The sequence below is a fragment of the Rhyacophila brunnea genome, unplaced genomic scaffold (assembly GCF_057557595.1).
Source record: "Rhyacophila brunnea isolate RB1 unplaced genomic scaffold, BYU_Rbru_1.0 scaffold_10, whole genome shotgun sequence".
In the NCBI taxonomy this organism is placed as follows: Eukaryota; Metazoa; Arthropoda; class Insecta; order Trichoptera; family Rhyacophilidae; genus Rhyacophila; species Rhyacophila brunnea.
Window position 1 is genome coordinate 39,526,804 of NW_028232752.1, and position 27,570 is coordinate 39,554,373.

General features: G+C 31.9%; 1 protein-coding gene across 1 annotated transcript in view; it reads right to left on the minus strand.

The window, feature by feature from the left end:
• The window catches only part of LOC147079194 (uncharacterized), a 766,028-nt gene that overhangs the window by 30,528 nt on the left and 707,930 nt on the right, over positions 1-27,570 (minus strand). Inside the window, exon 7 of the mRNA XM_085954485.1 lies at positions 1,060-1,221. Coding sequence (XP_085810611.1) covers positions 1,060-1,221 — 162 coding nt within the window. The remainder of the gene's footprint in view (positions 1-1,059; positions 1,222-27,570) is intronic.

The following is a 27,570-nucleotide window of genomic DNA, read 5'->3' on the forward strand; positions in this document are numbered from 1 at the left end:
TGATACTACATAGTAATAAAGAACCAAATATTTAAATAAGGCGAAGTCATTTTTTAAGACAATTGATATGATCATAATATTTTAGATGTTATGTTTATTTTCAATATTTTAAAATTACATTATCATAAAGTATACGTTTCAGAATATAAATACATATTGTAATTAACACTTTCAACAGGTTGAAGAAAAGTTTTTAGTTATATTTATATTTTAATATCGCTATACCTATTTGTCTGTTAACTTGTTACTCAATATGACAAGAATATTTTAAGGTTTGACATATTTGTATTGATGATAAAACGATATGTGTGTATTATTACATTTTGCATTAACACCTCTAAGCCAAAAACCACGGAACCTTCCAGAGACAAAACAAACATAAAAAATCAAAATAAATTTGCGCTGACAAGAAGCGTGCGAACATTCCCTCGAGATTTTGCTTGCTGTCTATTGCTTTTGAATATTCAGTACAAAAATAAAATGAGAGAGTAGAAATGTATCAAGTTTAGTCTAAGATTTGATCATGAGCAGGTGTTTTATTTATACGGACTACATGATATAACTGTTCATAAAGAAATCATTATTTTAAATGGGTGACAATATCAATTAGAAATTGAAAATAAAAATGGTCTTCAATAAAGATCTAAAGGGAACCTAAAAAATATCTACTAAAAATTTAAATTTGAAAGTATGCCCTTTTAGAAAGAGAAAAAGTAGACAATGTGATGAAATATTTTATATAACCACACATTGTCTATGTGTCTGTGATGATCATGATGAGCATCATTTTAATTACTATTTTGTAAGTTTGTATAGGTGTGGCAAACAGAATTTCCATTTTTATGATATTGACAATATGTGTCTGTAAAATCGTTATATTAAGAGATTGTATTAAATGTATTCTTGTATCTAACAATTAAGATTTACAAAATTGCAGGGTTACTATTTTTTCGAATACGATGATACATTTTCATTTCTTTATTTTATAAAATACATATACATCTTATTCATAGCAATAGCCAGGTCGTATTATGCGAGTGAAGACTCTCAGTGTCTCACCCTGTGTATTGTCTCTTCGAAGGTGTTGGGGGCGCCGCCGTTCATCTGCAAGTAGCGGAGGCGGTCGTAGTCCCTGGGGTCCACCATCGAGCGGAGGGCGGTGTCCCGGGGGGCACCGAACCCCGCCAGGCCGCTCTGGAGTACGCTATCCGGCGTGTCCACCTGTAGGCGGGACATGGAGCGAAATGATGGCGCGTTATCAATCAAGTATTTTTTTACTAATAGGTTAAGTACAATATTAATTGTTTTATAAGTATATTATTTTTTAAGTCTAACTAGGTACCTACCTACTATAAAATATATATTATATTTATCATATAATTCAGTTACGTATTTTGTTTCATTTTTGGATCATTATAAGATGATAGATAATATGACACATTACCCGTAAAAATATTTTTGAGTTTAAAAATATTATATTTATGAAGAAGTAAAATAATTGCAAAAACTGAAAATAGCGTTTTATTTTTCTATTTTATTGTATATTTATTATATGATGACGTTGAATTTCCGTACAATAAAATGTATGTGTGTTTAGAAAACTTGATAATCAGTTCATATTCTGTGAAGGCAAATGATCCAGATCATTATATTGCGAATTTAAACAATAGTACCTACTGACGCCGACTAAAAAATATTAAGTCAACGTTATCAAAAGACAGTACTTATCTCCACCTGTGAGAAAATCATTAAACGATGCATAAAAAGACAGTGAGTGCTTCATTGAAACTTGTATGTAGAAGGGGGACGATAGCACCATTGGTAAAAATTTACCTACCAAATAATACATTAGAAAATAAATAGATATTGTAGATATGTAGGTGCCTATATTTCGACTTGAGTATATTTTAGGTATAAATTGGCAGTATGGTTATAAAATTAAAACAGTTGTCCGAAAGAGTAAATTGTCATTTTCATTAGAGTTATAATCTTTATAAGAGTACATAAACCCTTCCAAGAGATTTACTTGGCCGTAATTCATAATAATTAAAGTATTTATCACAAATAAAAAATATGTGGTAAATATACAAATACGGAAACTCAATCTTAAAAGATATGACAAACTTTTTGTTTTATTCCTCAGTAATAATTGCGTACGTACATGTTGAAATAAAAAAAACAGCCGAACTTCAGTAAATCTTAACAATGTGTTGTTACAATTCGGGGGTCTAGGATCATAAGGGCGAAACTACAAAAATGGCTGTTTTGAGTTAAATATTGCATTGTCTTGCTAGAACGCAGTTCTATCATATGTACAAAGATGAAACTCGTACGTATAGAGGTTTGCCAGATATTACTTGGCGTATCTACAAATCCACATGGAATTTTAATGTCATATGGGTGAATATCCTCTTACACCCGTATGACTCTGACAATAATGTTGATTAATCAAAGACACTTCGACGTAAGCGGCGTTTCGCCTTTATGTCACTGACATAAAGTTTAGTTTATGGAAGTTTCGTAATTTTTAGTTTGGCGTAAGTTGTCAATTTGACTTAAGTAAACACTTGTTATCGGTTCATATTTGCATATCAACAATGTTTTGGTGAGGTAATGATTGTGAATATCTTTAAACAGAACCAACGTACAAGCATGCGAAGTAAGTAATTACTTATGTATAGTTAGTAGTGTTATTTCGACTCCTAATCGGTCAAATTGTTTTTAAATGTAATCTGGTTAAATATTTATATACTTACAGCATCATTATAAATCATGTTTTTGCAGATCGAAATACAGAATTGGAAGACGAAAAACTGAATGTTTTGAACTCAAATCATGTACCAGATAATACACCGACTAATGATTATAATTTCAAAGAGAATAACTCTGATAAACAGTTAACCTTGATGAAATATTATAATGAATTGTTCATTTGTTCAGATATGGCTTTTTTCCACTAGCTGGTTGTATTAAAAATACGATTTTTTTTCTCAGGCATGCATATTATCATCTTAGGAGTTACTTCGTGGTTGCAGAGCTCAAGATAATAATATTTTCGAGAGTTTCTCCCTGATACGTTACCAGGATGGCCAGCAAAATGACTAATGGAAAATAATGCAGAATATTCACTCATCATAAAAGACAGAATTGAACTCTATTATGTATTGTGTAATTAATATTTTATATTTTTTTTAGAAAACCGGACTCAAAATATCTGTCTTTTGTATTAAAAATACTATTTCTTTTCTTAGACGTGCACATCATCCCAGAATTTACTTCGTGGTTAAATAGTGAAACAGGATTTTTTGAAGAGATTGTATTTGAGCCATTACCAGGACATTCGGAACAATTATTATTGTCAGTAGAAAATATATTAGAACCTACGCATGAACCACCATTATATGCTGAATTTAACCATGGTATATACTTCACGATATTATATTATGAAAACAGATAAAAGTGAGTTAATTCATCGATTTCCTGTAGAACAAACTCATTTACAGCATCTCAGGAATTACTACGTGTTTGGATAGCTCAACCGGTTTTTTGAAAAATGTAATGGATGCCCAGAAGAAATTACAATAAGAAATGATGTCGGTGATGTCCGATAACGTTCAATTCAGAAATAAGATTGTGTTTTTGATGAGTTCAATAGTAAACAAACACGTATTGCTAAGCCGTACGAATGCAAAAGAAGTAAACATATAACTAATATACAAAACGGAATGTCATATGTTTCAGTTACAGGTAAGCAAATTGAAGGAAGTTTTTAAAGCCCAAAGACTGTTCTAAATGTCCCAGAAAGTGCAATGAGAATTTTACCGAAACAGTACGGTAGACAATGTTGAATTCATATTGGTCTTTAGGCGATATTGTAAAACAAAGACCGGATGGTGCCACAAGATGTTCATTATAAAACATAGTTCCCAAAAATTCCGATAGTTAATCAAATGTTCTTTGAATCTGGGCACTCGCAAATGAAATGAGATTCCGTTCATGCGAGAATTGAAAACTAAAGCATTTGGATATAAATACCATCCATCCGCATGGTACTCTGCTGTTCAGATGGCACACAAAAAATACAATCTAACTGAGATGGATCAACAAGATTTTCTTGATTTTTCTGAATTACAAAAATGCATATAAGGAATATAGAATAAAAATAAGAAGATTGATGCGGATGGAGAAAGTGTTATACGATTCATACGGATTGATACGGATGGAGAAAATATGGATTTGACGAGCCATTCAAAATGCTCCAAGTCATACGAAGAGAAACCAGAACAATTAACCATTCATCTTTTCGACTCCAGCCTAAATATAACGCAGCACTTTCCCTCACTGCGAAAAAGATATCAATGGGCATTATTCAGGAACAATATCATTATTTTTACAATTCTTTAAAGTTGTCAAATGTTGAAAATAATTAGGAAAACATGGATGAAGAAGATGCATAACAAAATTATGTATATAGTTAGATTTAGGAATAGAATTTGAAGAAAGATATTTCGCCTATGTTTTGTATTATCTATATTATATTATGAACAAATATTTACCAGTAACCTTGTTTGAAAATATTTTGAGAGACAAAAGGGCGAATGTCTCCCATTAATTATATTCTATTTTTTTCCCATCTAACTAATGTCTAAAATGACAATATTGATGCTCTACATTACTCTTATGAATATGTTACAATAGCTTTGATTTTTTTTTTTTTGTATTTTTACAGTGTGAAATTGTTTTTTTTAACAATAAAAACTATTTTACCCTATTTTCCCATTTATCTCAGTACAGTGTTTTTGTAGTTTCGCCCTTATGATCCTAGACCCCCGAATTTTGTAAAGATTATCAAATTATTCTAACGTCAAAAATGTACCTAAATAATATTGAAAAATATTTTTGTTGTCAATCAATGCCACTGATGATTACGCAAGTAATGCATGATCTACACATTTTTTCGTATCATCTCAGAAATATATAATAATATACTAGAACAATATACACCGAATAACACGTGAAACCATAAGTTGCCGCCGCATTAGGTTAAATTGCTACGAAAAATATGTAATGAAAAGTATGCTATATTCATAAATCATGTGTATTACTCATTTAAATGACACGACATGTTAATTAATGAAACACACTTCGAACGATATTACTCGAATCAACTGATAGTCTCTCCAATATACCTATTTAGATGCAATATTGAGATTGTTGTACCTTTAAGAAAAATACGTATTAACAGATATATAATGAGACACATAAAAATAGATTATCCTTAGCCATTCTATATAATTATGATCAGGAATCAGGACGTTGATATGCAGATCATAATAGGTAGATACTTGTATAGCAATGCAACAACCGGAACGACACTGATATTATATTATTGTGTTATAACCGCCCATTATTTCTCATTGCGCAGGCATGTGTCGGGACAAAATCAATTGCAATATGTTATTTCGGTTTGCAACGACTGGTGTATTTATTGCACGCACAGCCAACTGGAAAGCACTCGCCGTGATATATGACAGTAACGGAATGGTACTGCCTACTGCCGACCAAAGTTAAGTAGTAGTACCCTACAATTCAAATCCAATAATACGTCGAAGAAATTGAACTAAGTACAATTATTAAAGATACAGTTTTTTTTATAATATTTGCAAATCGGTGAAATTGGTAACTATATAGAAAAAAGTATTATAATCTGCATTGCTGAATTGCATAACAAAAAAACATGATAGTCTGGTGTTATCGTTATAATCTGGTTTCCTAAAAAATATTTTTTTCGATGATAAATTTCATTTTACAAAAGTAACTATGTCGATACTTTTAATGTTTAATCCAGACCAAGACACATGAGTTCGGTGACCATTGAAAGTTGTATCAGAATTGTTTCCGAAATTTTAATTTATTCTGAAACAAATCTTGATTTTTGTTTCCAGACGTGGATGAGAAACATTGAACATATACAGATGTTCTTGGTACGGACTAGGGGAGGCTTTACATTCATTTAAGATTCATACAAGTGCAGCATTGTTTATTGGTTTATTACATAATATAAGAAAGGCAGTAGATACCTACCAACATAATGTAAATTGTTATAACAATGAATCAGAAATAAAACAATCCTTATATCATGAGCTTCACTCGATATATAAGAGCTCTATTTGGATTTGGGTATTCTTTGATACTAGCAAATTTTATTCATGTACTTTTTTATGCGACGGCCTATCGATAGTCATGCGTTGAAAAAGGATAGTAAAGTAGCTATAATACTAATATGACCTTTATTAAATATAATTATTGAGAAGTGTCACTTAACTCAATACCATAGCATAATATGTTCGTAAACTTACGATAATGTTAAAGAAAAACATACCGCATACGTACGTAACAAATATGATGAAAAATTATATAGTTACCGAGTAGAAGCTTCAGTACTTTTTGAAATCACGTGAAGAAATTCAATATAATATTATATAATTATATATAAAGAGGGTAAGTACTAAGAAAACCTTCAAACCATATTTTGACTTCAATATAATGCCAGTTAATTGTATAGTATACGAATTCAAGTACGTAGGCTTAATTATTAAGATCATACCTGACCTGAGCATTGAATAATGTAAATTAAATTTAACACTTCACATAAGCTAAATTTAAATAATAATTCGGCATTTGCAGCTTACTTTCTTTGGACACAGCGTGTATTTAGTCGCGTTCAATATTATTTTTCCAATAGAACCTATTTTGGAAAAACTGAGGGTTAACTCCTTTATCCTTTCTACAGTCGATATTATAACTGGTTTACAGCATATTATACATGAAAGGAACTTGGCGCATTAAATGAGGCTATTCTTGTTACGCCCAAACTCGGTCAACAAATAAACAAAAAACGTGTTTATAAATACTTTAGGTTCGCAGGCTTTCGTGACAGCTGAACAAAAAATATTTTCATGATTAATTTCACGGAGCCAAGAATTTTATTATGACTCAAAATATTTTAGTTTACGAGGCACACTTACTATTATGTTACATTATACCATGTAGATTATAACGTACAATAAATCGTTGTTTATTAGTTTATGGTAGTTGTATTCGAGGCAAACAAGACATATTATATGACATACATATTGGATGGCTCGGTTAGTTATTTTACCGACGAAAGACACCAAAGGCCAGAGCATGCACTTAATGAATAAGGAGGAGTTTTTGAACTTTTGGTTTAATAATATTCAACAGCATTTTTGGAAATATATTTTAGTATGGTTGAATTAGCAGCCGATGTTAAGGTCGTATTATATGTGCCGATGACATACGTATGCTATTTTTTAAATTATTAATATAAATGTTATTAATAATAATTATAGTATTTGACTGACATTTAATGTTAATTCACACGTCTGTGTTTCACAGCCTACAGTTGCATTAAAATATGAATGCCTTGGACCGGTATATATTCGAGATAGTCTTGAACGTAGTTATTAATAACATATATTATCACCACCATATCAGTTCATAAGAAATGCTAGTATCAGGGTTCGTCTTAGCTGCAAATTTAACAATTTAGAGAATTGACTATTTATACATACACATGAATTCACATTGCGAAATGGCTTGCAGTTAATTCAAACTTCCGCCCATCAGTTCTTTCTTCAACTCCATTTTCCATATAATATATATCCATATATTTCCATATTCTTTGCAGCAAGCCAAACCGTACCTAAATAATAGCACTGCCAACGTTATGTGATAAATAATATAGGTAGTAGTTAATTAATTTTGGACTACAAGCAAGGCAACATTTTAAGTTATGACTATTAAAGTGAAAACTACCCATTAAAAATGTGTTAAAATTTTAATAAAATCAAAAGATTGTGGTATCGATAAAACCTATACTCTCACTTATTAATTTAAATGAAATTATAGAAACCAATATCAACAGGAAATATTCTTCTTCTAACGCTGAAGAAAATATTAAATAATAAAATAATATGAGTGTCTGTGAGTGAAATAATCAACTAATTTATCCGACAAAAATTCAATTGTCTCGATTGTTCTCTAGTTAAGTGTGTCCTTATTTGATGAAGTTCTTTCCAATTGATCTGAATCAGACATCTCCCCATATACCTACCTATCATGCGACCTTGAATTTTAGTCTCACGTTCTTCTCATTCAGGCTAACTTACGATACGCGGATAATTAAATTTTGCTTAAAAGGTTAGGTAAGTATATACATGTAGATAGGTAAACATTTAAGATAATATAAATATAATTAACCATACGCATGAGAATATAGCATGATTAACTTCCACTAAATAGGTAGTTCGTTTAGTTACGACTACGAGTATGACAAATAATTATGGGATGGCATAAATTTCATGCGAACTGTTGACAATTGACCCACGTAATAAAACATATGCTAAATAAGATTAATATAAAATTACCATTTTTCCTTCGACATTATTATTTCAGTGAGAATTTGGGATTGTTTAAATAATTTTAAAATCAAAAACTTTTTCCTAAGATGATGGATTCTAGAAATGACGTTCCTTGAAGAGAAGGTCATTCATTATGTGTCAGATATATAAACTTTAAAGTACAAATACTATACATAATTTGAACATAAATACTAATTAAATAAAAAAAAACATATAGTAATTAAATACGCAAGTATTGAATTTCTAACACTCTGCAACGGGGATGTATTTTTGCAAGACATGATAATATTATATTATATTTTTTAATAGCAGTAAGATATTATGTAGACCCAGCATTTCCTCGAATCTTTAGATAAAAAAATATATAGATATTGATAAATATATATACTTTAGTACCCTACTATGCTAGTAGGTACTGAAAATTTATTTTAAAAATATTGTTCCGTATACATGAATATTATATAGTGATGAAAATACAATTTATAATGGTGAAGGGACACGATACACGTACTTCAATTTCAAGAAGAATTGGAACAGGAACCAAACCCTTGAAACCCGAAAAACGCTTAATTATTTGGGAAAAGGAACCGGAACCCTTGATTACGAGTCTTAAGTATAATGTATTATACCAAAAATTCCATAAAAATGCTGGAGGGTTCCCTATATTTCACAGATTTATGATTTTTGTCATTATTCACTCTTGATAAAGCCAGTAATACATTTCGATGTAAGTAATATATTAAAGTTATCTTACTAGTGTGGTTGAAACCCTAAAAATTAAGTTGTCCAAATGTGTAATAGATTTTTTTATGTTTACATCGTCAATAATTAACACGTACGACTGCAAACTTACCATACAACATAATATAAGAGATATGCAGAGCCACTAATAAATCCGCCTTTATGGCTCAAGCCAGTTTTGGGGAGGCTTAAATTATTACACGCGCATAAAGTTTATGGGATAAAATAAATAAGTAAATAAATAAACAAGTCACACGCTACTCATTTCTTCACGCAAAGATCCGCGGGCATTATGAAACTTTTCGCTACTTCCATGTTGTAACAAGTAACGTCATAATATGAAACAACGTACACAGTTCTGGTAACTTGAATCAAAAGGCTAAACTCAAATAAAGTAGTAGATAATGAACGCCTAACCCACACCAAGATACATTCGTTCGGGGAACAAATTGATATTGTATATAACCTGTTCGATAGTTTCAAAAGTGATCAAAGGTGTTACCGAACATTTACGTACATTTTTGAATATTTAATAAACATTCTGATCTGAGATATTCTTGTTCTGGGTTAGGCTTTATGTTCATATTATGTATGCAAAGACGCCAATGGTGAAAACTATTTGTTCGAAGGAGGAAAACGATGTGTCACCGAAAAGAACATAAAGTTGTAAAGTTAAACATACGAACATTTTTGTAAAGCTCAGACAGTAAAATAAGTATAATAATAAGGGGGTTGTTTGAAAAATAAATATGTTTCTATTATTTTATAACACACGAGTTAAATTAAAGACTATCAAATCACACGACGTTGAGACAATTTTATGGGCGGGAGTGATATAACTTTGAACATATTATATTTAATATTGATAATAAATACTATAGTAGGCTAGTATTATTATATTAGCATGATACATATATTGATTTAATAAAACTTTAGTGTTAGGTACCTACACCGGCTTGAGCTAGCCAGTGGAGTATGTAGGTACCGTAGTTTTATTTATATATTTATATTTAGTTTCGTTCCGTAAGAAGGATATCGCGCCACCATAAAGCTCGTATCAACGAGCTTGCACACTCGGCAAAGTTTTCAGTAGGCGTCCTGCACGACAGTAAGACATATAAATGACGTGTATCTCTTTAAGAACAGCGGTACTCGTGTAAAGCATCGTCCCCCAACACTGGCGGGGCGGGGGGATTTTAAATTATAACAAGGCACGGTCATACATTTCCATAAAACCAAGGACTGTGATAAAATATGACGCGGCTAAAGGCGGGCGAACGCGACGCAAGCGACGAGTTATGGAGGCCGTGTAGCGCGAAACAAAATATATTTTCCACTGGGTAATTTTCGGACACGAAAGAAAAAATAATTAGACTGAAAAAGGACTTCAAAACCATTTCAATGGAATAACATCGATCTAATGAAAAAAAAACAAAAAAAAAAACAAACAAACACGAGTTATTAATTTATATTATTCAAAACCTTGTGTTATTAAAAGCAAATCGATCGCTTTGAATATCATCCCAGAAATGCAAAGAGTAACTACTATTTTTTTTTGCAAAAATGTGTTATTTATTGCCAGGTTCTTTTACAGGTTCTTTATCAGTGCGAAAAGTGGCTAAGTGATATTCACGGTATAGAAAAAATACAAAAAATAAGTCACTGATTATTTCATTAATTATTTGTAATTAAATGAAACACAATTTCATAATACTTATTACACTTTTTAATTATATTCTGTACCGGTTTCGTCCTCTTCAAGGGGACATTATCAACTAAAAATAATACAATTTAAAACAGGCATTTATTGGTGTATTAATAGGTATTTTTTCGTTTTTATGATTTGTTTGATAAATGCATGTTTTAAATTTTATTATTTAGTTGATAATGTCCCCTTGAAGAGGACGAATCCGGTACAGAATTTAATTAAAAAGTTGAATAAGTATTATAAAATTGTATTTCAGTTAATTACAAATAATTAATCAAATAATACAATGCAGTTCCACCTTGAATTGACAACTAAAAAAGAAAATACTGTCACTGAGTATATTAATTCTTTCTTTATCTTTTTTATTTTATTCTTAAAATAGTAATATTGTATAGGTGTCGCTATTGTATTCATGGAAAACTTCATTAGCTTATTATTTCAATATCTTATGACATTTTGTAACTTAGCCACTTGTCGCGAAACACGGACTACATAATCAAGCATAACGATTGGTGGATTTGTCCGACGAAGAACTTGGAGCGATACTGGTAGGCTTACGAAACCAAATTGTGAACATTTAAATTTCAAATCGTAGATTCCAAAATGAAATCACAGCAATTTTCGACTGTTTATAGTTATTATTAGATCATACCTACTCAATTATTGCTGACGCCTTGTCATTTTGTGTTTATAACAAATATCAAGGGTACCTACCAAGCTGAGATTATTTTGTAACCAACTCACGTTAAGTCATACCTACGAACAACCGTTGTTTTGCAAGAACTATTAGCAAATTACATGATGTACCTATATATTTTCCTCCTGATGGCTAGATACCAAAAGAGCGCAACTCGATTTAAGCCGTAGGACTAAACCTTGTATCGGTAGGGGGCACGCAGGCCTATCCGTGGCTTACGGAGGGCACAGGTCAAATACCTGAGCCTATTTGCACAAATTTTCCGACCCGCACGCTGAAAGTTACAATAAGGAACAACTGTTATCATATGCATACATTTGAGAAATATATTACGCCAGTATAACGTTATTCGTGGATTATAGTTACTACAATCATAACATGGAAAAACACTCGGAAACATAGTTCCCTTCAAAACTGCTTTAAATCAGAACACGTCTTTCCCTTGGCGATTCGGTGATTTAGACATTGATTATTATTAAATTTGATTTGTAGACATCATCAAATTCTAGAGTTTTATTTATAATAATTAGTTTTATTTTTGGGAGCTAATCGTATTGTGCGACGTATCACTTTATTTAAAAAAATTGTTGTGATGTCCTTGTACTTGCGAATTATGACGAAATATGTACAGAAAAGTATTATTGGAGCGTCTAAATGAGTGAGCTAAATAGTATGAGCACTTTGTCTAAATGCCGTACCCATATTCTCACCGAGACTACTCGAGCGACCAAGAGAGTGTAGTATGTGCGCTTGGCCCCCCTCGTGAATCAAATAGTTGCAGGAAAAGCCTCGCAGAGAGTGTGATATGGCATAATAATTAATATAACACTATTGACTTACACTTTGGGATAACTCCCGTATGTTTTGGAGGTTTATAAGTTGAATAAAAATTCCGACATAATGAGGTTAAATAACCGTAATTTTTAATATTATGCTCTCGTATTATTGCTGGCTTATACGCACTAACAGACTGCTATAGGCATTAACTTGGAATTGTAGATGTTGTGTAAGCCGATACATTAACGACAAGCAAACTATTAAGAACAAAGTTATAACTAGGTTACAAAAGCTAATTGCAGCGTAATGTTACGGTACACACTTTAATTGCTCATATTTACCCGTTAATTTGGCAAAGTTACTTGATAAATAGGCCACTCCCGAAGACTTAAGTGATATAAACAGTAAACGTTATACGTACCCACACACGTTGATGGTAATGGTAAGTAAGCACCTACCAGCGGCAAAGACGCGTTACTAAATGATTACGATTACCTTTTAAGCATTTTACGTGTAAAATATATTTTAACGACCATTTAACATTCAAATTATCCAATTGCCAGAAATAGTACAGATCGATTAGGTAGATAGTTATTTTGTGTATTTTTCATTTGCTTTATCTACTACACCTATATAACTGACACATATATAATAATGTAAGTTATTTATGTCAATTTTATGATAAGATTGGTCAATAGATGTTTAAATTTTGGATGAAAATGTATGACCACAGAACAGCTGATTAATAAATATAATTCCAAAAGGCTATATATACCCCGATACACTACATTTTGACGAAGGGTGTTGAATGTGTGAGTGTCCTACGAAAATGAACCACACATTATAGACGTGCAATAGAGTGTGTTGCAACTTTCAAATGCACTAACATTGAATTAGCGACAGTTCATAGACCGAGAGCAGTTGTCAGAACGAAGTACAAGCGTATTCTTGACACGTGTTTAAGTTTATCAAACAATATTGCTATGTCTATTGTCTATATATACTCTGATATGTTGATTGCAGAAAATATATTTTTATTGGTGGTATTATTAATTACCTGTGATATTACAATAAATTCTTTAAAGGTAACTTTATTAAATATTTATCGGGAAAAATAGTTGAATTTAGTATTTTTCTAAAGTTAGGTTAGGTTAGATTCACCTACTCAGTGATATTTAAAAATATAGATTTTATAAGTTTTCTTTTAGACGAGTACCCACTGTTTACTTCCGCACAAAAAGCATGCTTCGCCACTGGTAAGTATGTACCTACTGAGTTTCAGACACTGGGGAAAAGTGATAATTCTGATCATTTCGCCTGATATTCACTGATAGCTTGCTATTGCTCCGCAAATAAACATAAGAGCATGTTATTAGGTATCAACATAATACAACACCCAATAAAAACAATGTTATTAGATACTAGTATGAGTATTTTCATGGTTGAATTCCATTTATGAACATTATATAATGATCACTAAATAAAATTAACGGTGAAGGTCGGACGATGTGTAATCTGTTTACTATTATCAAAACTGGGCTTAGCAAGCATTGTTAACAGTAATAAATAAAATAAAAAAAAACTAATATATGCAGTGAAAATGTGTGTTTTTTCCAAAGATACGAAGAAATCTAGATATATGAAGGTGATAATAGGGATAAAGTATTAAATGATTAGTAATAATAGCAATTTCAGTATAGTTAAGTACTAATTTATTGCAGTAGCTAAAACAAACTTCAGCTATAACACAATAATAAAACATTCATAATCAGTTCAAGAAACTATTGCGTAACATCCAAAGTTTGATAGATCTCCTATAAATGTAGTTAGAAACTAAGACAAGAAAGTTGTTGTAAGAGGTCAATACCCTCGCATAGCTATATCATAGATAAACAAATTCATAATGATGATAGTTTATATTATTTAAATTCACTACAAAAGACTTGTTCTTTACTTCTTTATAATAAAAAAAAAACCAAAAATAGGTAGGTATTCAAAATTCTACGTTAAGAAAGGTTGTATCAAGTAAAGACGTTTGTCGAGCGGCGCCATCCGGTTCCGCCGGAGTCTTTGAAAAGTGAATAAGGCTCCGCGGGTGTGCTCTAGTGGCCGTCGCTTGCACGTGGCCGCACGTGTTCTATCTGCACGTCAGGACAAAATAACTTTTTTAGCAGCAAGGGATTTTTGACTGAGAGAAAAGTAGAATCGACTGAATTAAGCCCTTGAGACATTTCTTGATTGAATGGGCATTTGACTTGAAGAGAGGACAGTAATTAGAGAGATCGTACTTCTGAAAGCACTCATACGCAATCAATGGAAACTATTTGAAATTTTAGTTGAGTATCGATTGCTTACCATTTTCTCAAGAAACGATGAAATTTCAAGGATTTGGTGTAAAAATAATTATTTCAAAATGAATCACACATAATCAACATACCTACCCTAATTACAAGCTTTTAAATATAATATATTATCTGTAGTACAAATTTAGTAATTTCGAGATGATAAGGTACGTATATAGTTTAAGGCGATGTCTTTACCTACCAGAGGCACTACTATTAATAACCATGTATTAGGTTATTAATAAATATGTATGTATTTGAAAACATTAAAAAGAAAAATTATTTTGAAAAGTCAAGGATAAACTTACAATAATTATAAAAAAATGTTATACAATGTGAATTTTCCAAAGGATCCCATCTTATTATTACATATATTGTATGGTCATATTTATTATTAAATATAGTTATTATTATAAAATGTTATTCTAGTCGAAACGGCAATTAAAATAATGAAAAGCAGAGGTAATTTTAATTTACGTTTGCAGGCTTTGAAGACAGTAAGTAAATAGTATATTATAAAATTTTTGTATGGCAACACGTCAAAATCAAAACTAGATACGTACGAAATTAAATAACTATGTAGGTACCTACTCGAAATTTCAAAATACCAATTAATTGATATTAAGGAAAGAAAGATGAATCGAAACAATGAAATGGGTATACCTATTCATAGTCAATGAAACACAAATATAAAAACCTATCGGTATACAAGTACAATATACGGGTACCTAACTGAATTTCAAGCTTTTCTTTACAAATTTTAATCTCTTGCGTGATGTCAATAGATTAGCAACGTCAAAAAACATCTATCTCGAATAGGAAGACATATTAAATTATTTTCGTTTCTTTCATAATACTATATTATATCTAATTTCTTTGAAGTAGAGTAGCAGGAGGATACATATTATATCAAAAGTGCCTTTTTGTCGCAATAATGCAAAAAGGCCAAGAGGATCAAAGATTGTTTGACCTACAAATTTCAAGTGTTAGTTTGAAACGATATAGGTACGAAGAAGAGGGAGGGATATTTTTAACTTTATGTACACAGTGGAGCGAAGCGGCAAAGAAAACAAGACTAGTGTCCCCCCCCCACGCATACAATACCGATAAGAAAATTTATAACAAAGTCAGTGTCAATATGTCAAATCAGCTAGCAAATACAACTATTATGGAATCTAACAAATAAATACTAGGTACTGATATGGAAGGGTTTATGCGGGAAGGTTTGTTTTTACTTACCTCACAAAACCACGGATTCTGGTAAATTAAGTACCTAGTATCATATTTTGATTTTAACAGAATATAATATAAGACATAATGACTAAACTTACAAAACGTTTGGAATTTGGATTAAATGGTATTAATAATAATTGTTATTATTAAAACTGGGTATACGTACTTTGTCGCGAAAAAAGGTGGCGATTTAGGTTAGGTTATGTTTCTAGGCTCGTGGAATTCTTTATAGTGTTGTACATCCCGGTCTAGCATTCTTCGATCGTCTCATTTAATAAAGTTACTAATATTATTAAATACGAGTTCTTTTTTCCCGAAATCAAATTTGGTATCAGTACATATAGTTTGCGAAAACGCATACTTACTATGCTAATAAATTTGTCAGTTACGATTACTTGACAACTACTGGTTTACTTGAAAATAACGATCGCATACGCTTAGAAAAAATTTGATTATTAAAAAATAAAATATTTAATATGGATACAGAAAAACCAGAAACTGTCCATTTAAAATATTCCAACGTGAAGTTTTCAAATCATCGAAAATATATGTGGGGTTTATTACATTACTTATATTACTTGGTATAAATAAATCACATACCGACTTGGTATAGTTCTCCTGGAATAAAACTATTAGAGTAAAGAGGATAATGATATCCGGCATGACCTAAATAAACTTAAAATCTCCCTATTATAGCTCGGGGTATGTTCTCATAAAATTGATAGAATTAATTATTAATAATCGTGTTATTTAACTCATTTAGCTATTATTTTAATGACTAAGATTTATTATGCTGTAAACATCTGATAACTGTATCTATGAAAGATGCCAAACATATCGCTTTAGCTTCACTTGCCTGTGAACGTTATCTAAGTAAGCAACGAGATGATTCCATCCCTGTGACAAATGACGACCGAGCGTAGACATTTCACCTCGCCAATCAGCTAAAGGTCACTTAAGACAAATTGCTTTCAGAAAGAAGGACATGAAAGTAAAAGATTGAATCAATCTCAAAGGGCGCAACATTAGGGATGCTGACGTAGTAGAGTTCGTTAGGTATTAATAGAATTGATCTTCGTTAAGGGGCGCTCTGTTTGGCCCTCTGTTGGTTTTTCTTTAAGGGGGGACATGCTCGTCGAAGGTCAAAATTGAGTTTTTATTGTATTTTCAAACCATGATCCTGGACACTCCTTAAACGTTGTAGATGATCTATTTATATAATTTTGAAGCCTTATTATCCTTTATAGTTATTTTAAACATTTGATGACTGCATGAAGTATTTTTGTTACATAAAATAGTATTCTTTTAAACCTCTCGCTCTAATGTTTTAGAATATAGTCATATTTCGGTACAGAACTGTGCAGTGGTGTTAAGATTTTTTACATTTATTAATTTTTAAACGCATTTATAAAACCATTAGTATAATTTATTACGAGATAATTTTTGTAAAATATTCACGATAAAAAATTAAATTGATAATCTCTGTGATCCCAAATTTGACAAGAATTAGGCATTTTATTATTCAAAAAATCGGCAAGATTAACACATTTGAAGATGAATCTAAAGATATTTATTATAAGCTATGTCTTTGACCATTCAAGTGTGATAAAAATCTTATGAATAATGATTGCTTTATAATAATTATTGACCTAAGAATAAGGTAGTGTTTTTTTGAAATACGCCATTTCTTTTGTCATTCCCTAGTGGTTAAGCTACAACATACGGCCGTAGCCATAAAATGACAAACTATAATTAAAGTAGGGAGTAAAATTATGTTAACGCGCGTGTTTGAACATGTACTTAACCGATTTTTTTTTTATTTTTTTTTAAACGGTACATGTTCAAACACGCGCGTTAATATCATTTTACTCCCTACTTCAATTATAGTTTGTCAATTTATCGCTACGGCCGTATGTTGTAGCTTAACCACTGGGGAATGACAAAAGAAATGGCGTATTTCAAAAAAACACTACCTTATTCTTAGGTCAATAATTATTATAAAGCAATCATTATTCATAAGATGTTTATCACACTTGAATGGTCAAAGACATAGCTTATAATAAATATCTTTAGAATCATCTTGAAATGTGTTAATCTTGCCAATTTTTTGAATAATAAAATGCCTAATTCTTGTCAAATTTGGGATCACAGAGATTATCAATATAATTTTTTATCGTGAATATTTTACAAAAATTATCTCGTAATAAATTATGCTAATGGTTTTATAAATGCTTTTAAAAATTAATAAATGTAAAAAATCTTAACACCACTGCACAGTTATGTACCGAAATATGACTATATTCTAAAACATTAGAGCGAGAGGTTTAAAAGAATACTATTTTATGTAACAAAAATACTTCATGCAGTCATCAAATGTTTAAAATAACTATAAAAGATAATAAGGCTTCAAAATTATATAAATAGATCATCTACAACGTTTAAGGAGTGTCCAGGATCATGGTTTGAATATACAATAAAAACTCAATTTTGACCTTCGACGAGCATGTCCCCCCTTAAGGCGAATACGGATCTAGTTGCGCAAGTTACAAAGTAAACAAATCTTGTGCTCTGTGAGACTAAATATTTTCTAAGGACTCTCGGGTGAAATTTTGTCGACACATCATTTGTTTTGTCAACGGATTCGATATGCAAAAATAATTTAACTGACTTAATCAAGTTAATTTATATTAATTATGCTTAGTCCAGAAAAATCGAGTGTATTTTGATATTCAAAAATGGGCGAGAATTGAATGTGAGGACAGCTAAAAGCAACGTACCGTAATATTAAGATAGTGTGAAATAAACCTTCGACGACTATTTAAAAATTATTTTCATTATGTTCAAATTTCATTATCCCATGATTAAAATTTCTGTGTTATGTTTGAAACCTTTAATCTAATCATTGATAATTTAGTATATTCGATAGTTAAGGACCATAGTGACGAAGAAGGAAAATGTTTACTTAACATAATAGGAAAATTTCAGTAGTCATCGTGTCCTTTCACTATTGGTCCTATGTTTCTGTGTTAATGTCAACTAGATAGCGATAAAGATGTTTCGACAGAAAATTCGTCTGTTATTCAAATTAATGTATACGTTAACTCCAATTGTCGAATCTGTGGTTTTTAAACTATTATATTAAATATCAATAATAGAGTTTTGAAAACGTGAATGAATTATTTTAAATAAGAATATTGACGGTAGTGCTGAGTAGGGAATCATTGGATATCCCGGGATACCGAACAATTTTCGATACCTATGAATCCCGGGATTAGTAAACATAATTCCGAAAGTTTAGGGATTGATTTTTTATCAATCACAATTCACAAACAATTGGTACGTGTACAAAATCATTATATTAGATATACCTGCACATGTCACAGGAGGAATCGCCGGATGCTCACGAATAATAAATAACCATTTTTTTGCTGCCATACGCAAACGTAACAGAAAAATTATAAATCCGTTTATTTATAGACGCCACCGACGTGCTGGCACGCATTTTATTATAATATGTATTGTATTTATTGTCAACACGGTGTTATTTATTTTTATTTTATTTTATTGAACTTGTATTTGTATTTATTATCTTTTCTTACATACATAAATGAAACTGTTTTACTTTCACTATATTATTTATATTACAATACTATTTACTACATAAAACTTATGTATTTCCAAGATTGAACGTACACAATATTAAGAAATTAAGAATAAAATAGGTAAGTCTTAAATAGTATAAATAATACTAAACATTTTTGACGATTTTATCAATGTTATTTGCACCTATATATGAAACTTTCATATAAACTATCGAAAAAATGACAATCCCGGGATCGTCAAATTGTAATCCCGAAATCCCGGGATCAAAAATTTGGCTCGGGATTGGATTCCCTAGTGCTGAGGATATAGGAAGTTTTGAAACATTTAACAAGAAAAACATTAAATACTCGTATAAAAGTACACCTTCAATACAGCCAACATAAAATTGGCAAAAAACTTTACTAAATTTAGCCCCTAAATTGACACAATGCAAACAAAACTATTTCGTACCAGTTTCTGCTTTCAACTGTTGGAAAGAAAGCGGACAAAAAAGTTTATTTCTCTGCTTCTCTGTGGGTCGCGTCCACAGTTTGATAGATCGATAGTGCAAGCAATAAAACAACAAAGCAAACACGTCTGAGCAACATGTGCCCCCATCCCGCGTCGGTGGATCGCACGCCACATCCGCATCAATCATATTTATAATCGCGGCTAACTCTGGTTTTGCCTATATTCTTTACGTCGATACATATTCCATTAAGTTTGTGTTTTTTTTACTTGACTTAGAAAATATGAACAACGGTAATTGAATATTAGGCATTTTGTAATAACAATGACAAAGCATATTTTTATAAAACTAATACAACTACTACTATTTCCATATAGCACTGAAGAAATATGGGTATAGCATCAAAATTTATTTTAAATAATTTGGCCTTTAGACATCTTCAGGTACTATGCACATTCACATGTGTTCATTATAAAATTAACCTGGAGAAATTCGAATCGCTTAATCGTTATTCAAATGAAATAAGTAGTACAAAACTTCCTAGAATACAAATTTTAATTCCGTTAAGTATCCTCAGTGGATACTCGATAGTATATTAAATTAATATGTTAAAGTGGGGCCACACCGGCAACAATTCGCGCGACAACTCGTTAAGTTTTACGATAATTATCATAATTGTTTAAGAAATTTTACGATAATTATCATGCTTATCGTAAAATTTAACGAGTTGTCGCGCGACTTGTTTTCGGTGTGGCCCCACTTTTATGTTGTAACTCTGTTGCCAACATTTGGTGAGATTATTATAAGTTATTTTAGTGATTTCATATTAAATAGGTACGTCGATACTATGTATGGTTTAATAATATTTTTATTAAATATGCTAATAAATTTTACAAGATCATTAATCAACATACACAATATGAAAACAACAGAGTGTAGTTATAAAGTTTTTTTTTATAAATAGGCCAAAGGCAAAAACAATCAAGTTTATTGACCAGTGTAAAAAAGAGGCGTCCTAATTGGAGTTGGCAAAAGCTGCGAAATGGTTCGAGTTTGCTTTGGTACAATCAATTGCAGGTGTTTGATAAAGCTCTTAATCAAACACAAAAAGACAGCAACAAAAACAGGTTTGTTAATAACAGTAAACATTGTTTTTGCTGCCTTAGTTGCAGCAGAAAGCAAGGCAGCTGAATTTGCCCGGTTTATATGAAATCCCATTTCCGTAAAAACACAGGGTAATCCATTATCCTCGCAGTTTGTAAAACAAAAACTGAAACTAAACTACGTTGTATGGCATATGGGTTTACTGGATAACATACCAATCAAACGGTTAATAGATTCATTAGTACTCAGAGAATGCTAGGTAAAACTACGTATTTATTTTCAATTTAAACTAGCGTTTGTATCCGGTTTCGCTTGTAGATTTTCCTTGTTTATTTATGAATTGTTACTGGTTACTGTATAACTTTGGAGAGTTAAGACTTTATAGGTTCTGATTGTGCGTTTGCTTGGTTAGATGACATTTTTTTACCAATTCAGCCTTCGACATAGATAATCTATTTCTGTTAAATTATTCTTATCTGCTAGTAAATTTCGAATTATCCGATCATTACAATGCGTCATAAAATTAAACACCGGAAAAGCATTCATCACGAAATTTATTTATTGTCACATTGAGCGATTTACCTTATTACGTATTGTCATGACGAAGGCAAGGCAAATCGAGAATTGAAACCGCTTGATACTAGATATTATAGGGAAATCACTTGAAATCAATGGAAATATGGGAACAAACACTTACACACAGAACAATATCTTCGATAAATATCATTAGCTAAGTTTTCCTTGATCGACCTTCGAAACTTCAAAGATTCATATTTCGTGAATTAAACCACAAATTCGTTTAATTGTATCGAACTTAATTTTGGTCAAGGAATTTTCAGTAAAAACATCAGCGCTCTAAACTCTAGAGCCTGCCACTTCGGAATCTTTCAATTCTGGACAAACTTTGTGTTTTTAGTGTAGATTACAGCTACATACTCAGATGCAGTGGCGGCCGGTGACAAGAATATGAGGGAGTGCAAAAAAGACTCACCTATTTATGCAAGAAGTCCATCCTCCGATCCTTGGATTTTGAAAACACGTCAATAACACGAATATTAAAGTCTGGTATTGACGATATCAATTGTTTTTCTATACTAAGCATCGCAAGAGCATTTAGCCTGCCTTGAGACATGGTATTTCTCAAAAATGACTTAACCCTCTTTAAAGTTGAGAAACAACGCTCACTTTCCACTGAAGTCATCGGAATTGTACAAATTATTTTTAATAGGGTAACACTTTCACTAAATACTTCCAGTAAATTATTATTAGTGAAAAGTTGAAGTATCGACAATGCTCCATCAGTAACGTAGAAATCTTCTCTACTGTATAAGACTATTAGTTCATTTTTAAGTTTAAATTTGTCAATAATGTCGTATAATGTGGTTACCGTATTAAAATCTGTAGTTGGAAAATTTGTATGATAATCCCGGAACTTTTCACTAAAAAACAATTTGGCTATTACTAAATGACCTTTATATTCGAAACGATCTTTCGCTTGGTTCACTATAATGTCGCATACTTCATTGCATATTACAGAATGAGGTAAATCATTGGGACGACGTTTTTTCGATGGTTGAATTTGTGACATATGATTATTTTGACGAATACATTGTATAGCACGCGTAAAGTGTTCAATGTCCATATTTATCTCCAACACGTCCTTTGACCTCGATTGAAGTTGTTTAAAAAGTATATCACAGTTTGGCATAATTTTGGCAAAGAAATCTAACCAATAGTTAAAATTGTCTTCGTTTAAATACCGTAACAACATTCCAGCTTGATTAATGGTATCGGCGTCTAAATTTTCAGATTCTAAAATGTGTTCCATGCACTCTTTTAACTGATCGCGATAAGTATGCACAACAGTAACTGTTCTTATATTGAAATTCCACCTCGTTGTTGGTGCTGCTGGTATTTTTCTATGAACTATTTCTTTCAAGATATCAGTTCGCTTCGCAGACCTCGAAAAAAAAATTGGAAACGCTCGTAAATTAGCAAAAAAGTTTCGGACTATGGTGTTAGCTGAAACACTTCTTTCCATTATCAAATTCAATTGATGTGCATAACAATGTATGAAGTGTGCGTGTGGATACGAAGCTTTTATCAAAGCCTGTACACCACCTAATCGGCCACTCATCACGGATGCGCCGTCATAACTCTGGCCAATTAGTTGTGCTTGTTTAATGTCGAGAACTTCTAGTTCTTTCAAAATTTCAGATGCAATACCTGCCGCAGTGTGGTTTTTCGGCGTCATAAATTTCCAGAATCGTTCATGTATCTGTCCGCGTAGTTCATACCTTATGACCAAAACAAGTTGTTCTGTAGTAGATATGTCCGTTGTTTCATCTGCTTGTATAGCTACAAACTTGCTTTGTGATATTTCATTTTTAATTTCGTTACGGCACACCTCTAGAATCGAATCTAAAATGTCATTTTGAATTGTTTTTGACGTACCCTTAAAAACACTATTGCTCTCCAAATGCTGTTTCATGGCTATGTCAATTTCCGAGACAAAGTCAATAAGCCCTCGGTAAACACCTGGATTATTTGAATCTGCAGATTCATCATGTCCTCTAAGAGCTAATTCAAATGCACCACAGAACTTCACACAGTCAATCAATCTGGATAAAATATAATTTTTGTCAACACGTTCGTTAAATTGTTTCACAGATAAACGGTACCCTGCATCCAATTGTGAACGTATATCTATTTCTCCCAAGACTGCAAGTTGCATTTCATTTAAAATATGTTTTTCTGAACCACTGTGTTTTTTGATTTTTACTGACAGGTGGACCAAGTCTTGAATCCCATGGACCGTCCAGTTAACATCTCCGCCGAACAACAGACACGGAAAACAAAATAGGGTATTAAGAATATTACATCCGCAAAGCCATTGTGTTTTTGAGTACATTTGCACATTAAATTTCCGATTAACAATCTTCGATTTCACTGTACACTTTTGAATTAAATTTATACATGGCAAAGGACGGCCTGCCACTTTAATATCAATTCGTTTGGAAAAATCGTGACGATTGTCCTTAATATATGTAACTGAATACACGGTACTAATTGTAAATACTATTAAATCTATATTATAAACCCAACTGTCGAACGATCAACCCATAGACTATATCAACCAAACTAACAGTCGTGAATATGATTATATTTTTGACACAATATGCATCGACATGAAGTTCGTCATTTCATTATAATAATTAGGCTTCCAACTGTACCTCGACGCGTCGCCTGAGTTATATGTAGGAATATTCATATTGGTTTGTGAGGTTTGTGTATAAAGTCCAAATGACTAGCTTATGTGTGTGTGCTTTCGGCCGGTGCACTGTACTTGAAATGAAAAGAATATGAAAAACATCGTTTCCAACGAAGACTCATGTAGTCTTATAGAACTTTGGTGATTTTGATTCTACAAGCTTCATTTCTTTTGTCGCTGTGGTTGTCCGCTATAAATGTATGCGTGAAAAATGTGCGTAAATTCAAGGAACACTTCGAATAATGCTCCTGCATCGATGGAATTATTACGTGTGTATTGGTCGCGTCTCATCGACATTGTTTTTTCGACATTTGTGTGTACCTATGGGTGGCTGAGGCGAAGTGTTGAAACGCTTGCGTCACCATTGTTGGAAAACGCGCGGAATTTAAAATGAGTGATTTCGCATAAGTTTTCGATATCGCATTTTTCTGAATACATGGGGGTTTTATATTACCTATATATTTTTATTTAATCTATGACGGGAGTGCACTGCACACTTTGCTCCTTTACTAGAGCCGTCCCTGCAGTCAGATGTGAAGCACTTTTCAGATTTTACTTAGACGATGATCGTAACGAAATTGATGTAGTCACACGGAACTTCTTGAAGAAATGCACGTAGGTACCTACCTACTATGTAATAATGGTACAAACAAAATCACCACATAAAAAAACAATATATTGTTTCTGCACATTTCGTAGATGTTTTGGACAGTATTTAAGTAGACCAGTGCGGACATGTTAGCATAGCAATACAAATGACAGCAATGCTGTGAATACACATGGGTGCGTTAATGCAATGTGCAAAATTATCGCGTTATAGAGTTAATCTTTCAATAATAGTTATCCGTGTTCACCTGTTTACGTGGGAATGAAATTTGTATGCACAACTTAAGAGAGCTAAGTATTTTTCAGATTCAAATAGGAAATCAATAATTTCAAGTAAGGCCGTAGTCAGCATAAAAATAAAACTAATACTTACGCAAAATACTTCTTACAGAAGTAATATTCTTCAATTACAGAATATAATACTTAAAAAGTTTTCGAATAATAATCATTACAAGTTATGAAACTGTAGTTTTTTTTATATGTGTGATACATTTCAAAGATCTCTCATAAATTTAGGTCCTTATATAAAACCGGGAAATATTATTAAACCAAAGAGAAACAGTGAAGAGGATTATGATTGGCCAAGTTTTATATAGATAAATGCAGAGTAGATGAACTGTAATATCGATAATTTAAACACATAAAAATAGCGATTATATCGCAACAAATATTTTAATAATTTTATGGCAGTCACGCCATAGTCTTAAATTGGTGGGATTAAAACCTAGACCCGTCACTTGTCATGAAAAACTAACCATCTTAATCAATTACAGGTGCTCTCACAAGCCTACATAAAAAACTATTGCATAATTACTTTTACACTAGAAAAAAAAATCTTTTATATAATTAAAATATAATACTTGCGAATAGACGGTTTTGTTTCACCTCAAATAAAACTTGTATAATTAAAACTTCTATCAGGATTTTTATCAGTTTATTCACGTAGTTATACTGTGCATACCTCTTATGCATAACTGTAGATTAAGCCAGTCTATCCTGTGTGAGTGCCGATAAATCTAGACCACTGAGCATTTCGTTACGTTCAGAAGAACCTGCACTCTGAATTTATTTTACCAGGCCGGTCCTGTTATGCATCACTGTCATAGTGTCAGTGGACTATTTGGTGTTATGCATCAGTTGTTGTTTTATTTTTCAACGTTTATTAATTGCACTTTGCCGCCATGCGAGTGAATGGATTAATAAATTATCAAATTATCCCTATTAGAAGTGAAGTAGGTACACATAACATGCGAGATATGTAGGCGGTGTGCAAAACAACGTAATTCTAAAATAAAGCCCGAGCGTAGCTTACTTATCGGGAAAACGACTACATTCGTATTAATCCCATAACAAAGTGACTTAGAAAAAAGTTCGTGCCTTATCAGTCGACCTTTTTATGACCAGTCGTTGATTCTTTCGGATATAAAGAACATAAGCCTTGGGTATATATAATTTATATATCGTTTTTGTGAATAATGATACTTGGTCTAGAATTAATGCTCGCGATTTTTTGCTGCTGTTTTGACAGTTGATCATTGGTGGAAGACAGTCGGCCATTGCATGAGCGGATATTTGAAATGAATCAAGATTGTTTTATTCGGAATTAAAATTTATGGTAAAATTAATACTTATAAACAAATATATATATGAACATACATGAAAAACGTACGGTATAGATGTAGTCATTTAATGTACTTTTGTAGTTTTTTTTATTATTATATTATTTAATATACTATATTTTGCCATGTTCACTTTTAAAGGAATCATATGGGCCTCCACGGAATGGAAGTAATACGAAATATTATTAATAGTATTGTTACGAGGAAATATTTTTAGCCATTCGCCCAATGTCGAACCGGACGAACGCATATCCACAGACTCGTTGGGTGGAATATTCGATTGGGGAAAACTGAATAAGCTAACGTTTGCTCCTAGAAAAACTAAAGCTGTGGGAAAGGGAAGCTCTAGGGTTATTATTCATAGAAGGTCAACCACGATTTGCTTGGGAAAAACCACGGTACAATTTTCTTAAATATGTAGGTACCTAAAGTTAAAACCCTTGTCGTAATTCTTGATGACAATTTGTCTTTTATTGGATACGCTAATATGCCCGCCTAATAAATAAACGAATTAACTAGGTACCTACCTATCTAAAGTTAGATGCGCGTTAATAACCAAACAGCAATTCTCGCAACATTGCATTCGGTGTCCAAGACCAGTTTAGTCTTTAAAGTTTGGTGTTTAAAATTAAATACCTACTACACCTTTTATAGTACGTACCTATCTTAACAAAAATATAGTTTCAAAAACAAAGTTCCAGAGCTACAGAACTTAAGTTATTTATATAGAAAGCTATTTCGTGCTATAACATGACCTGTTTTTAAAACCATTATAATGGACTTCTACTATGTCAATGTCAATTAAATTAACCTTTCTACGGGTCACTGACAGGTTTTGTTACATATTATGTTAGATGATGCACTCAATTTATTTTATACTGAAAAGTTGAATCCTACTTGCAGCGGATTTATCCGATTTTCGGTTGACGAGTTAATCGGGAGCCGATTTTCCAAGACGCGAATTAAGGCTTTCGAGT